Source organism: Pterocles gutturalis, unplaced genomic scaffold (genome assembly GCF_000699245.1).
Source record: "Pterocles gutturalis isolate BGI_N339 unplaced genomic scaffold, ASM69924v1 scaffold21250, whole genome shotgun sequence".
Lineage (NCBI taxonomy): Eukaryota > Metazoa > Chordata > Aves > Pterocliformes > Pteroclidae > Pterocles > Pterocles gutturalis.
In genome coordinates, this window is record NW_010146377.1 from 26,743 (window position 1) to 39,196 (window position 12,454).

Here is a 12,454-nt window from a genome sequence, read left to right on the forward strand (position 1 = left end):
TGCATCTGAATCTCATTTGTTGATCCTTTTCAGATATATGAAAAAGCTTTGTATCTTCTGTCTCACACCGTTATGGTGAAATTTCCTCTTCATTTTCTGGTATCAGTCACCTAACTGGGAATTAATGTTATTGTTTAGTCCTTAGACTGAATAGTGTCACTCTAAATGGTATAAGAGCACCCCTTCCAAAAGATTCTGATGCTCTTGAATGTACTTTGGTATTTCTCATTTCATTCAGTAGCAGCCATCTCATTATCTTTAAAGTTCTGTGCCTTGCTATCTGAAATACAGAAGCAGAGGGCATTCTAGTAAGTGGAGGGAATACAGTCTTCTGTTCTTACAAGTGAAGTGTTTTTTCACCTCCTTTAGTTTAATATAGTAAATATTTGTTTGTGAGAAATAGATTTTTATAAGCCAGTCTTGTTGGCTTGACTGGTTAGCCTAACGTGCATTTGTATCGAGCCCCTTTTGTCTAACGCTTCCAAATCTATTAGTAGAATTAGTGATTACACTGAGAAATCGTTCAGCTTAATGTGCTCCTTTAGTAGCTCCATTAATTTCATCTGGGCTTCAGCCTACGACTTGTAAATATTACCCAGTAAGTAAAGGATTGCAATAGAGTTCTTAAGTACAGGTGAGTTTCTTCACATTAGTATTTAATTTGCTTTTATCTGGCTGATACTTGCAGAGTAAAACTGAATGCCTCTTAAATTCCCATTGAACTGGAGAGCGGACTCCTCTGTTAATTTGTGTTGACTCAGTCCCCAAGTCCTCATAGATCTTCATGAGCACTGTGCTGGTGGACACCTAAAAAATAAACAGGAATATTTTGGGGAAGAAAATAGAGCAATACCTTTTCTCTCAACCTTGGATTGAGAGATCTTTTTGGAGGGATAACATGGAAAATTTGACATCTATGTAGTTAAAGATTATGATGACTCATCTTTTTATTAAAAAAAATCAGTTTCAAGTACAACCATACATCTTCAAATAGGAAATTGAAAACTCTGATCTTACTTCCACACTTAACTGGGAATTTGATTTTATTATTATGCATTCTGTGCTCCTTGGCTATAGGAAATGCATGAATTTTGTTTAATCAGTTTCTATTTTAATTTCACAAATGATCTTTTGAATTGCAATGAAATATGCTTTGCGAAGCCTTTATATTTTGATACATGGAGAACTGAAGGATAACATTTCTTATTTAGGAACGTCACCAGCTGCAAAAACAACTAGAACTAAATGAGATACAAATATCTGGAGCGAAGTCTGAAAACAACTCTGACAGTGAAAGGTGAGATATGTCTTGTCTGTGGAACTCCTGGTATAGCTAGGAGAGTTTAGGAGTTTGTTTGTTTCTGAAGACACCTGAATTTTACATTTTCTAACTTTAAAACTGCAGTCTGGTAGGGATTGTCCATCTGAATGTAAGTTTATTTACATATAAAATATCAAGAGGATTAATTTTTGCAACAAAAACCACTTTCATGCATCTCTGTTGAAAAGTTGCTTGCAAACATGCAGAGTACATTTTAGATAGAAGAATTTGTGACATATTTGTAGATTGCATTTTTCATAAATCTGTATTTCCAAATTCAGCACAGTATGATCCTCAGTGTGAATACTTTCAGAATCTCCTTCCAGACTGCTCAACACACTTTTAAAAGGAAAGACATTTTTTATCCTGTATTAAGCTGTGGGACACGCCCTTTGAACAGATGAACTCTTCATGAAGAGAGCAAGAGATTTCCATAGAACTGCCAGAAGTGTCTTTTTTGTACAAAAGAAGGAAAGCGGGAAATACATTTGAGGCTCGGAGGCGCAGATCTGCACATGCAGTGCGTATTAACATCTGCACATGAACAAAATGAAGGTGTGGAAGAAATCTGTCATGTAGCATCACAGTGCAGAAATAAGCTGTGAAGTTATTTGGGGAAAGTGAGGGTGATGTTGTGGGTAGTGAGACCTCTGTGAATGGTTGTTCTTGAAAACATGAGGCTTAGAGAAAGATCTAGTGATGTGATGGCACCTGGATGTGCTGCTTATGCCCACAGGTGGCACGTGCATCCATTAGTACTTCTTTGAGACTGACAGAGCACCATGATCAGGCAAAATAAAGCTTCAAGCAACGCCAGAGGCAAAATTTCAAGAGAAATCTATCCAGCACTGAAATAGCACAACTGTCATTGGAGTGAAAATTGCATCCACCACTCAAAGGTTTATATGATGCTACTTGAGTGGGTAAGGATGAATTATAAGCACAGAATGAATAATTGTACTTGATTACTAGTTATATTTCTGTGGCACCCAGAAATTCAGTTTTGAGGTTTTGGCATCCTGCTGATCCGTAGAAAGCATAAGCAGAAAAGGAGATCCCTGACAAGAACATCCCGCTTCCTAGGTGTATTGATCTGTGACCAGCTTATCTGGTTTCAGGGTGATAACGGCTTTTCACAGCAGCCTGTTAAAATAATAATTTAAAGTTAATAAATCTCACATACAGCATAGACTATGGAGATGAATGTGGATGCCCCGTCCTTGGAGGTGTTCAAGGCCAGGTTGGACGGGGCCCTGGGCAACCTGATCTAGTAAATGTGTATGTTTGGTGGCCCTGCCAGGCAGGGGGGTTGGAACTACATGATCCTTGAGGTCCCTTCCAACCCGGGTCATTCTATGATTCTATGATTCTATGAAAGATAATTGCTTTCGTCCTTTACCTCTGCATAACAGATACTCTTCTTGCTTCAGTGAACCCTGCCCTGTCCACTCAGCATGGGAAGTTATGCTGCAGGAGGAAGGGTAAAGGCAATGTTCAGACAGGAATTTGTGCAATGCAAACAAGCACACAGTTGCAATCTGTGCAGTGCAAGCAATGAATCAGTGGTCAGATGTTGTTCTCTTTACCTGTCTGTACCTGACTAGACACCTGAGCTCCACCTGAGGAAGGGCCTCTGTTCCCTTTTTCCATCGCTATCAGTGCTTAAAATCCCAAAACTTTCAATGAGGGACCAAATACGTGTTACAATTGCAATCAAAATGTAAATGGTGGTGTTGTGAGACCTTAATATGCAGGATTGAAAAACCTGCAGCAGTGCCTTTATTTTTGGAGTCCTTGTCAAAGCGCTGCAGTTACAGTTCTGTAGAGTACTTCACTGGTAATAGAGACTTTCTGGGGGGAAACAGCACACAATTCAGTCATTCATTGGAATTATGTCGTACAGTTTGCCATCTGCTGCTTTGCCTTAGAATGGTTGTTCTATTTGCAGCTTCAACAGTTTCTTCTGCTGTGCACAGACCAAGATGAAAAAAGCCTTTTTGTTTACGATTCCCCTCCTCCACTTCTCGAATTCTGTCCAGTCCCAAACGTAGGAGTACAGAAGCTTATTTCCTAAGCAAGCGATTGCTTTCTTTGAAGAATTTCAAGAATTGTACATTCAGATAAAAATGGAGGCTCCCATGACTGACATGCCAAAAACTTATTAAAAAGCTTCCCTCCTGTTTCTTTGTGTATTCTAAAACTACTTTTCTGGCAAGCTGTCAGACCAACTTGTGGAAGGAGTTCTGTGGGTGTTCAAGTTTCTGTGTTAAACAGATTTGAAGAAATGCAGAATCTGTCTAAAGAGTCACACATCCATGCAAATGTAAAACGTCCACAACAATTCCTGAAGTTAATACTACTCCAGTTAGCATTCTGCTGCTGTTGGCAATTATGCCAAACCCTTGACTCAAGGCTTGCCTGTAGCAGGAGAGCTTTTTAAAAAGACACCAGCAGATGTGCTTCCTGGCTTTTATTTAGTATGTACTTCCTGAAAGCTTGCAGGTGGTAATTAGTTAGGATAAATGTGTCTTTCTGAAGATAAAGATCTAGTTGTCTAAATGCCTTTCACTTCAAGGAAAAACAGACATCTTAAGGAGGTAAGCTTTGTCATATCATTTAATTGTCAGCACTTCAGGCTCTGAGTAAGCGCGCCAGTATGCAAGACAAAGGTGAGATAACTTGGGTGGAGAGAGCCACCTTGATAAAAGACTACCAGTAAAATGTACTTTGGACAAATTGACATCTGTCAGTGGAATTTGACCTGCCTACCTCTTGACCTAATCTTCCTGATTTATGGTGGGATTGTGGGGGTTGATCTTGTTTTGCTTATAATGCTTAGCTCCCCACTTACACACTTAATTCTTCCATGTTTTGCTAGGTCACAGCATTTGGAGGAGGTAGCAGCTAGCCTAAGAGAGCGGATCAAACATCTGGATGATATGGTCCACTGCCAGCAGAAGAAAGTCAAGCACATGGTTGAGGAGGTGAGATTAGTAGAACAATTCTGAGTCTTTTGGGAACACTGGTTTTTTAAGTGTGTAATCCAAAGAGAGCTCTGTTTTGTGTGCAGTTTCCTTATGCCTCCTTAGTTACAAACACTGTGGGAGATGAGTTAAGCATCTGGAGCTAGTGAAACAGAAAGACTAAGTGAAAGCAGTTTAATCCAGTGGCTGTGGGTTATATACTGTGATCTTTAGCCTGACACTAATTCTGGACATGATAGTCCTGGAAGTACAACAGAAAACTTGGAACTTAATTTGAAGCGTTCAGAGGGTAACTGCAGAAACAACGCCGACTAGTCATTAAGGGCCTCCTTCCTGCACAGAAGTGGCAAAACAGAAGTGGCAAACACAGTTTTTCACCACTTGTCTTTTTTACCCTGGTCTTGGGGCATCATCTTAGCTGATACAATTTCCTGTAACATTTTAACTGGATTTCTGCTGGAAAACTGCTTTAAGTTACAGGCTACCTATGTGCCAAGAAATTGTTTAGCAGTCAGAAGGCTGTGAGTGCAAACATTGCCCTTTCTCCAAGTGGATGAAAGAATGACATGGGAAATAGGTAACTGAAGTTTAAACTGGAGCTTTACAAAGCAGACTGACAGCACTATTACACAGCCTTGCTATTGCACAGAGGATAGCCATTCAGGAAGTATCTTTTATTTGTATTTGGACATCACACATTCACAAAATCAAAATGTTTGGAAACCATTCTAACCTAAGACATTTTCTGCATTGGCAATGTGCTGGTATAGGTTTTCTGATTAGACATGGAGTTCTTCCATTTTATCAAGGTGGTATTTATATATGTATTTATATGTGTATAACACCTATATTCATGGATATATTTTTACCTAAATCTGTTTTGTTTTATAAGATTCTGATGTCCTGCTGTATAATCAGATGTGTGATACTAAGTGGCTTTTACACATAGGGAGGCAAAGGCATCTCTCTCTTTGCAATAAAGTTCTTCTGTCGTATCATCAGTGTGAGATACTGGTATGAAGTCTTGAGGTTTTGTTTCTAGTTCAGTTTGCCATTTTCACTATTTTCATGCATCATAGCAGGTGGTTTAAACTGAGCTAACAATCTTTATACCATGATATTCTATTAAGGAAAACTCCTCCAATCTAATAATCCAATCCATCTAATGAATGGATTATGGGAACAATTATTTAATCTGGTTTCTATCTCTGTAGACCAACCATCATATTATGAGTTTTTTTAGTTCTAAGCAAAACTTCTAAAGGACTTGTCACTTCGTGATAATGTGGCAACCCAGATGATTCTAGTAATACATGAGGATGGTGGCCTAAACCTTTGCCCTTTATTGCTAAACATATTTTAAACTGCTTGATGGAACTTGACCTCCAGTGGGCTGCACTGATACAACAGATCATTCCAGTTCAGTGGGGTGTTTTGGCAGAAACATGTGTATATAGCTTGGGCCAATGATTATGATTTCATAAATATTAAGTTTAATGCCTCAGTTTAGCTTGCTGATTCATTGTAATGTTTATCTGCTGGTGCCTTCATATACACAGAAAGCCCTTCTAGATCTTTTGGTTATCCTGTTTAACAAGTAGAATGTTAGGTGACCAACTCACTACTTAGATGTCTACTTTTAATTGGTGTCTGACTACCTGCTTTTCAAAATCAGTTAAATCTCTGTACAAATCCTTGACTGCCATGTAGCCATAGGGAATATATTTTTGCTCCCTCCTTTAGTCTTTGTGTGGTTTAGTTTTTCTTTCAATTCCATTTCCTTAAGAACTGCATGAACACCTACATCTGTATTTTCACCAGTGGGCTAACTAAAGGCTCCTGTAACAGAGGCTTGATCAGGTCAGATGGCACCACATACGTTAGGCACTTAATTTTTTTACATTTTGTGTTATCCATGGTTTGTGTTTGTAATGTGTTTGAGGAAATATCTATGTAATAGATGGCATGCACTATTTTAAACTGGAGTCTTTTAATTAAAGGCCTAAAACCAGCAGCTTTAACAGTACGGAGAAGAGTAGCTGTTTACCATGGGGGAAGATAAAAAGCATTGCAGATGTGTATGCCTATGAGCTATCCACAAGTGTGGAATTTTTCACAATGTTGTGCTCTTCTCTACATAAATTTTATAAAAGTATTTTTAGGCTCACTTTAAGCAACACTTACTTGCTGTGCCATAGAAGCTGAGAAATCGGCAACAGAACTACTCTTAAAAGGTAGGCTGTTGGAAAGGAATGCTATCTGCAGAGTCTGTTTTGGAGCTAAGTTAAAAACTGGTGAGTAGCAGCACTAGACATACTTTCTAGAGTAAATAGGGAAGATGTTGTAATTGCACTACTATTTAAGTCCCAGAAAATGTGTTAATCGGGGTGTATTTGAACACACATCCTTTCTACATTAAATTTACCAAATTCAGAATGTAAAGACTAGGAATACCTAGAAAAGTGTCATGAAAACCTGCCATGTTACTCTTTATTGCAATGCTTTCCATGGCTGGTATCTGTAAAATGACATTCCATCTTAAGGGTTTATGAGGATGTTATAGTGATCAATAACTTGCATCAAAATTATATAATTGAGAAAGAAAGAATGATAAATGCAGCTGGAGAGCCCGCTTTCTGAAACACTTAGCTTCTCTGTTGCATGAGAATAGACTGAGAACATGTTAACCTGGGAAACTGAAGAGGAGTGGAAAGAAAGTCAATAGTCAAAATTGTCAGCGGTGCTTCTGTTAGAAGCGGGAACAAAGCTACTGTATGAACTAGGTGAGAATGATGGCTAAGCTTATGCTCGCTGGACTACAGGGTGAGCCTGATTTAGTATTAATCCTGGTATATTTGGACACAGATCTGAAGTATAAATGAGGGGGTTATTCTTTCAGTGTAAACCATAGTGGGTTTATGCTGTTATCTCCACTTTAGATAAAGTGCAGCTACAGAAATGAACATCATTTCAAAGGGGTGCTGAACAAACAAGATATGCTGCTTCCAACTCACATGGAGAACTGTCAAAATTGAACAAGCACTGAGATGACTCTGCTGGCTGAAAAATCACAAAATAGATTGCTCTTCAGGCCTTTTTAGGACAAGATGATGGATGATTTGCAAGTGACAGATGCAGGATGTTCTGCAAAAGAACAGCAAGCAGTCACGAGGAAGTGAAAGAGAAGCTTTATAGTGGAGTTTTGTTATGCTGTAGGCAGCTCTAACATCTCTAGAGCTGTTTTGATGGCATTTAAAAATGTGTCAGGAGTCTGTGGTCAGTCCTAATCTAGGCATGCGTGAAAAGGGATGCTGGCAGAGAAGCACCAAATTTAGGAGGCTATGGAAGAAAAGCGTATTAAAGCCTTCCTTTTTACAGGACCCATCCTGTTGGTGCTGAATGCAATAGGTATGTGACCTGTGGAACTGGGCCCAGGCAGAGAAGGACAAACACAGTTCAGTGTGCTTATACTCCTTAGCGAAGAAATCATTTGCTTCTAATTTTTTTCTCTGAAAATAAATCCTTCCATCTCAGGCATTAATAGAGCCTTTTTCAACTTGAACTAGTTAGACCAGTCATAAATTAAATAGGACCATGGAAAATAACTTGGAAGAAAATAAATGGAAGAAATAAAATGGAAGTTTGCTGGAGTCGGTGACCTTCAACATCTCTGTGTAAGATCCCTTGCACACCCATTTTCCAGTTTCATAGGGATTCTCTGCTGTGAGAGCCAAGGTTGCAGCCCATTAGAGCACCCCTTGAGCAGAAAGTTATCCTGCATGGCCTTAAAGCCTCATGTTGTTGTCAGAGAGAGATTGCAGATGATTTAAGGCTGACAGATTTTTCCCTGTGTTGAACTTGTTTGTTAAATAAATGTGTTTATGCCCAGCTTAGTGCAGTACATTTTACATAAAGTGCTGGGAGTTGAAAGTGGGGGGCTTGCATTTGCAGGTGTGTAGAAACTCAGCCCTTTTCTCATACTGTTTGTACATAGGCTTTCAAAAAAAGAATGAGACAGGCGGCCAGAGTGGGTCACCCAGAGCTTGGTGGTGAAATCTGTGAACATTAGTAATGGTAGAATCAGTTAGGTTTGGTTTTTGGTTTGTGGTTTTTTTTGTTTTGGTGGGGTTTTTGTTGTTGTTGTTTTTGTTGGATTTTTGGGTTTTGTTTTTTGGGGGTTTTTTTAGCTCTTCCCTTTGTAACCATCTTAAAGTATGGCTAAGCAGGGAGAGACTTTCAAAGACAACCCAGGAAAAGCCAGTTTGATCGGAGGAAGAATTTCCAGGGAGACTCACAGCATGAAAAGTGGAAGCATGCAAACTTCAGGCTCTTCCACTTAGGGGTTTCCAGTGCAGAGATGGAATTGGACAGGCAGATGCAGGCACAGAGGCGCTATCGGGGGGCATGAAAAGCTGCTACCACATTGTTTCTTTCAGGGTAGAAATTGCTGTTGTTCTCCGAGAGGGGTGAAAGTTTGTCTTGTTATCGGTTTGATATGGTCAATCAGTTTATCCTGTCTGTGCCAGTGTAGGAGATGGGAGAGAGTTTAGTGTAAGATAAAGCTAAAAGTCTTCAAATGAAATATAAAACATTGATTTTTACATCGGCAACAGAAGTATTTCCTGGCTTGATCTCAATTTCAAACCTGGAGAGATTGAAGAGAGTTTTAGTTCTGAGATTTGTGCAATTGACATTGAAATGGATTGCAGTTTCATGGCACAATAAGCTTATTTTCTATTTAATATTGTTTCATTGTTGAGAAGCAGGAGAGGGAAGGAAATAAGCAATTATATTTTATAAGCATGGCAAGTGGGTTGATGCAGATATAAGGAGCTGTTCTGAAGGGGACTGAGAAGAGAAAAGGATAGTTGATTCCATGCCAAGAAATTATCTAGAGAACTCATATTTCACATTAAATTCCCCTAACTACTGAATTGAACTGTCTCTAGGTCATGGCCCATGAGCTGTTCTCCAGCTTTAGTCTCAGATTCGTTGGATAATAAATGGTGACCAAACACCAGAGAGAAGCTGTATCCTGTTCTGTTGTGGAAGATACTTGCATGAAAGGACAAAGTGCTAATGAGCAAATGATATCCCTAATACAGAAGAAACTTTGTATTGCACAAATGGGGAATAAAGAAGAAATTTTACCACTGAAGACTTAATAACCAGCTGACAACTTCTGTATCAAGATACTCCGCCTCCTGATATATAGCAAAATATCCCAGTTTAAATATGGAAGTACAGTTTCAATTTTAGGTCAAGTCAAAGAAGCCACACAGAAGCATAGAGGATGAGAAGATGGAATTACCAGCCACAGGCAGATGTCAGATTTTTATTAACTAAAATCTGCATTGCATAATACCTACAGTAAAACAAAAGAACAACAACAAAACACACAACAAAAAATGTAGAAAGAGAAACCCAGCTTGGGAGCTTGGAGGAAGAAGATGAATGGCAGAACATAAATAGCTCCCCACCCCCCCAGTTCAAGTGTTTGGCACGCCTCGGTGGACTTGAGCAGTGCAGGACATTGCTTATCTCCTGGCAGAAGGAGAATCACTGCTGGTGGGTGGTGAGAGCGTTTATACACGCATAGTGTCAGCTCTCTCAGCTGGGAATTGCCTGGCCAAGGCATTAATCGGAGAACTTGCACATTACTAAGGTAGCTCTTAATCAGGTGGGTCGAACTGTTAGACAATGTGCCAACGTTTATAACTCCTTAGGGCACCCAGGTCCTGTGGGCCTGCTTTAGTAATAGATGTCCAGCAAAGGCTGGGGTCATGTTCGTACAGCTCGTTGCTTTAGGAAGTTCTCTAAGCTGGTGCATTAACTTAAATCAGTCCGTTGTTACTTTTTCTTTAAATCCGAGTTTTAAAATACAAAAAGTATCGAGGGGTCACTCAAGAGATTTAAGGAGGATTAAAAGGCTAAGGTGCTCATTCCTATTTACTGTATTATGTTTCCTGAAAAAATTTCAACACTCTTGTCTAACCTCTGATAAATAACACTTAAGGTCCAGTGAAATATTGGACTGAGTAAAGTCTTGTTCTCACTGTACAGCAATTACCTCTGAGAGTTAAGGCTCATGTTGCAATGTCTTGTCTGTCTCATTTTGTACCCTGTGTTTGTCCTGTGTTTAGTCATGTTTGTGACCAGTTTGTTCATGTCTCTGTATCAGTGTTACAGGTGCGCAGTCCATTGATAGGAGATGAATAATGAAAATACGTGATACTTGAATAATATATAATACTTAAATATATTAACACTGTCGTGTTCTGATAAATATTTTAAACTAATGGATGATAATATCCAGTAGTAAATGTTGACTGAGTTTACCTAACAGCTAGATCTGTTCCAATCCAGTAGATCACTGTATATTTAAAGCTTCCAGAACTGTGTCTGAGTACACAGAATAAAATCAAGTTTGCTATTTCAAACTTTCTTTATAAAGTCTCTTCAATTGGACACAATTTTAATTTTCTCATAAGATGCTTTTCCCTTCTGCTTTAATTGCTTTGTAATTCTGTTGAGTTCCCTTCTAATATCACTGCTCACATCTCCAGCATTTCTTTAGACACTCTAAAAAACACGATTCTCCTCTAGACTGCTCTTCTGGGGTGTTCTGTACGTGAGAACAGTTTAATGCTGTTGACTTGTAGATGTCCCTTTCCATCTTACTGAAGCAAAGGTCAGTTGCTTGATGCAGCAAGAGAAAATCAGAAATGCAGCTCTTCCTAGAAAGGGTTTGCAACAGTCCATTCAAGTCGCACGACAATTTTGTTTGGTATTTGAGGAAATGTACTGGAGACTCTGTAACGGGCAGTAGTGAGAAAGAAGCAGATGTTCATTGATGGGATGGACAAGAAGAATTGAATTTTTTGCGAGTTGCTATGAGATCAGGTGACAATCTGGAGGTTGAGGGAGTTTGAGAGAAATGACCTTGATATTTCAGAACGAGGCAAAAACATAGGGGTAGCTGAGTCAAGGAAGAGAGAGCTTGAAAAGAAATGCTGTGGCCATATTAATCCTGAGCCAGTGGACAAATTCAGGATGATTCCCATTGCGTGTGGGGCCTTATGTGCTGATTCAGATCGTTAGAAATTGCAGCGGGCGTGTGAAATGTAATCTGCACACCCAGCACAATCTGCAGGGAACTTATGGATCCTGCCGTGACGGGGAGAGATCAGTGGTCCCTCCTGTGCCGGGCAGCCAAGTGCCAAGGGTTGAAGCGGGGTGGCCAAAGGGCCGAGCCCCCGTGCAGGCTGCCTTGGCCTGTCACCGGGCGCAGAGCTCCTGAGCACCGTGCGTGGCTGTGGGCCAGGGAGCTCGTCTCTCCTCGTTGTTACAGCACTGGGGGGAACGCTCCCCAGCTGCTGGCATGGCCTAAGAGCACATCCTGCCCCTCAGGCGCTGGCAGACCAGAAATATGACAAACTGCAGCCTGGGCCTTGTGGTTCTTCCCTGCCCAGTTTTGGACTGATCAGATGTCTCCCAGCAGGAGAAAGGGAAGCAGGAGCAATGAATATAGTGGGGTGGGGGAGGTAAGAGAGAGTGAAGTGATAGGAAAAAGGGTGATGGTGTGGCCCAGGGTTGCTAAATTCACATTTTTACTGTTAGCAGAACTGTTTTGAAAGGAATGAGCCAGCCGTTAATGTAAAATGATATTGCTAAGTAGGTTGCCAGTTTTGTTTGACCACTTAACGTGGACGTGAAGGTTGTAGAAATATGTGAAGGGAAAAGAACGGCTAGTCAAACAGTGCAAGTCGGGTCAGGAGGTAAGTGCTAGGGAAAATCTGCCTGGGCCCTTCTAGAGATGGTTGGAAGAGGAGAGGCTGGAGGACGTACCTGAATAGTGCCTGTAGAAAATGATGGAGAAACCGGAGAGGGTAGTTGTACAAAAGCCAGATTTGGGAGCAAGTTGTTGAGTGGGCAGTGAGCTGAAATGCTGCAGTCTGCAGACACAGCAAGGATGAGGTTGGTTATAAGCCTTGGGCATTGAGCAAAGAAAATGTAGGAAGATCTTGGTGATAATTTTGTCCTGGAATCAGTCTGGAAGTGACTCAGCTCCAAGAGTCAGTCCATGGAAGTTGAGAGTCTTTGGCTTGCACTGATTTGTTTCTGACTCTAGACTGTTCTTGCCACCCCT

The 12,454-nt window shown here is 40.3% G+C and overlaps 1 protein-coding gene across 1 annotated transcript in view; it reads left to right on the forward strand.

Moving 5' to 3' along the window:
* The window catches only part of LOC104470709 (myocardial zonula adherens protein-like), a gene marked incomplete at its 5' end in the record, with an annotated part of 39,754 nt that overhangs the window by 20,539 nt on the left and 6,761 nt on the right, over nt 1-12,454 (forward strand). The window contains 2 exons of the mRNA XM_010085729.1: nt 1,212-1,297; nt 4,200-4,305. Of these exons, the coding sequence (XP_010084031.1) occupies nt 1,212-1,297; nt 4,200-4,305 (192 nt within the window). The remainder of the gene's footprint in view (nt 1-1,211; nt 1,298-4,199; nt 4,306-12,454) is intronic.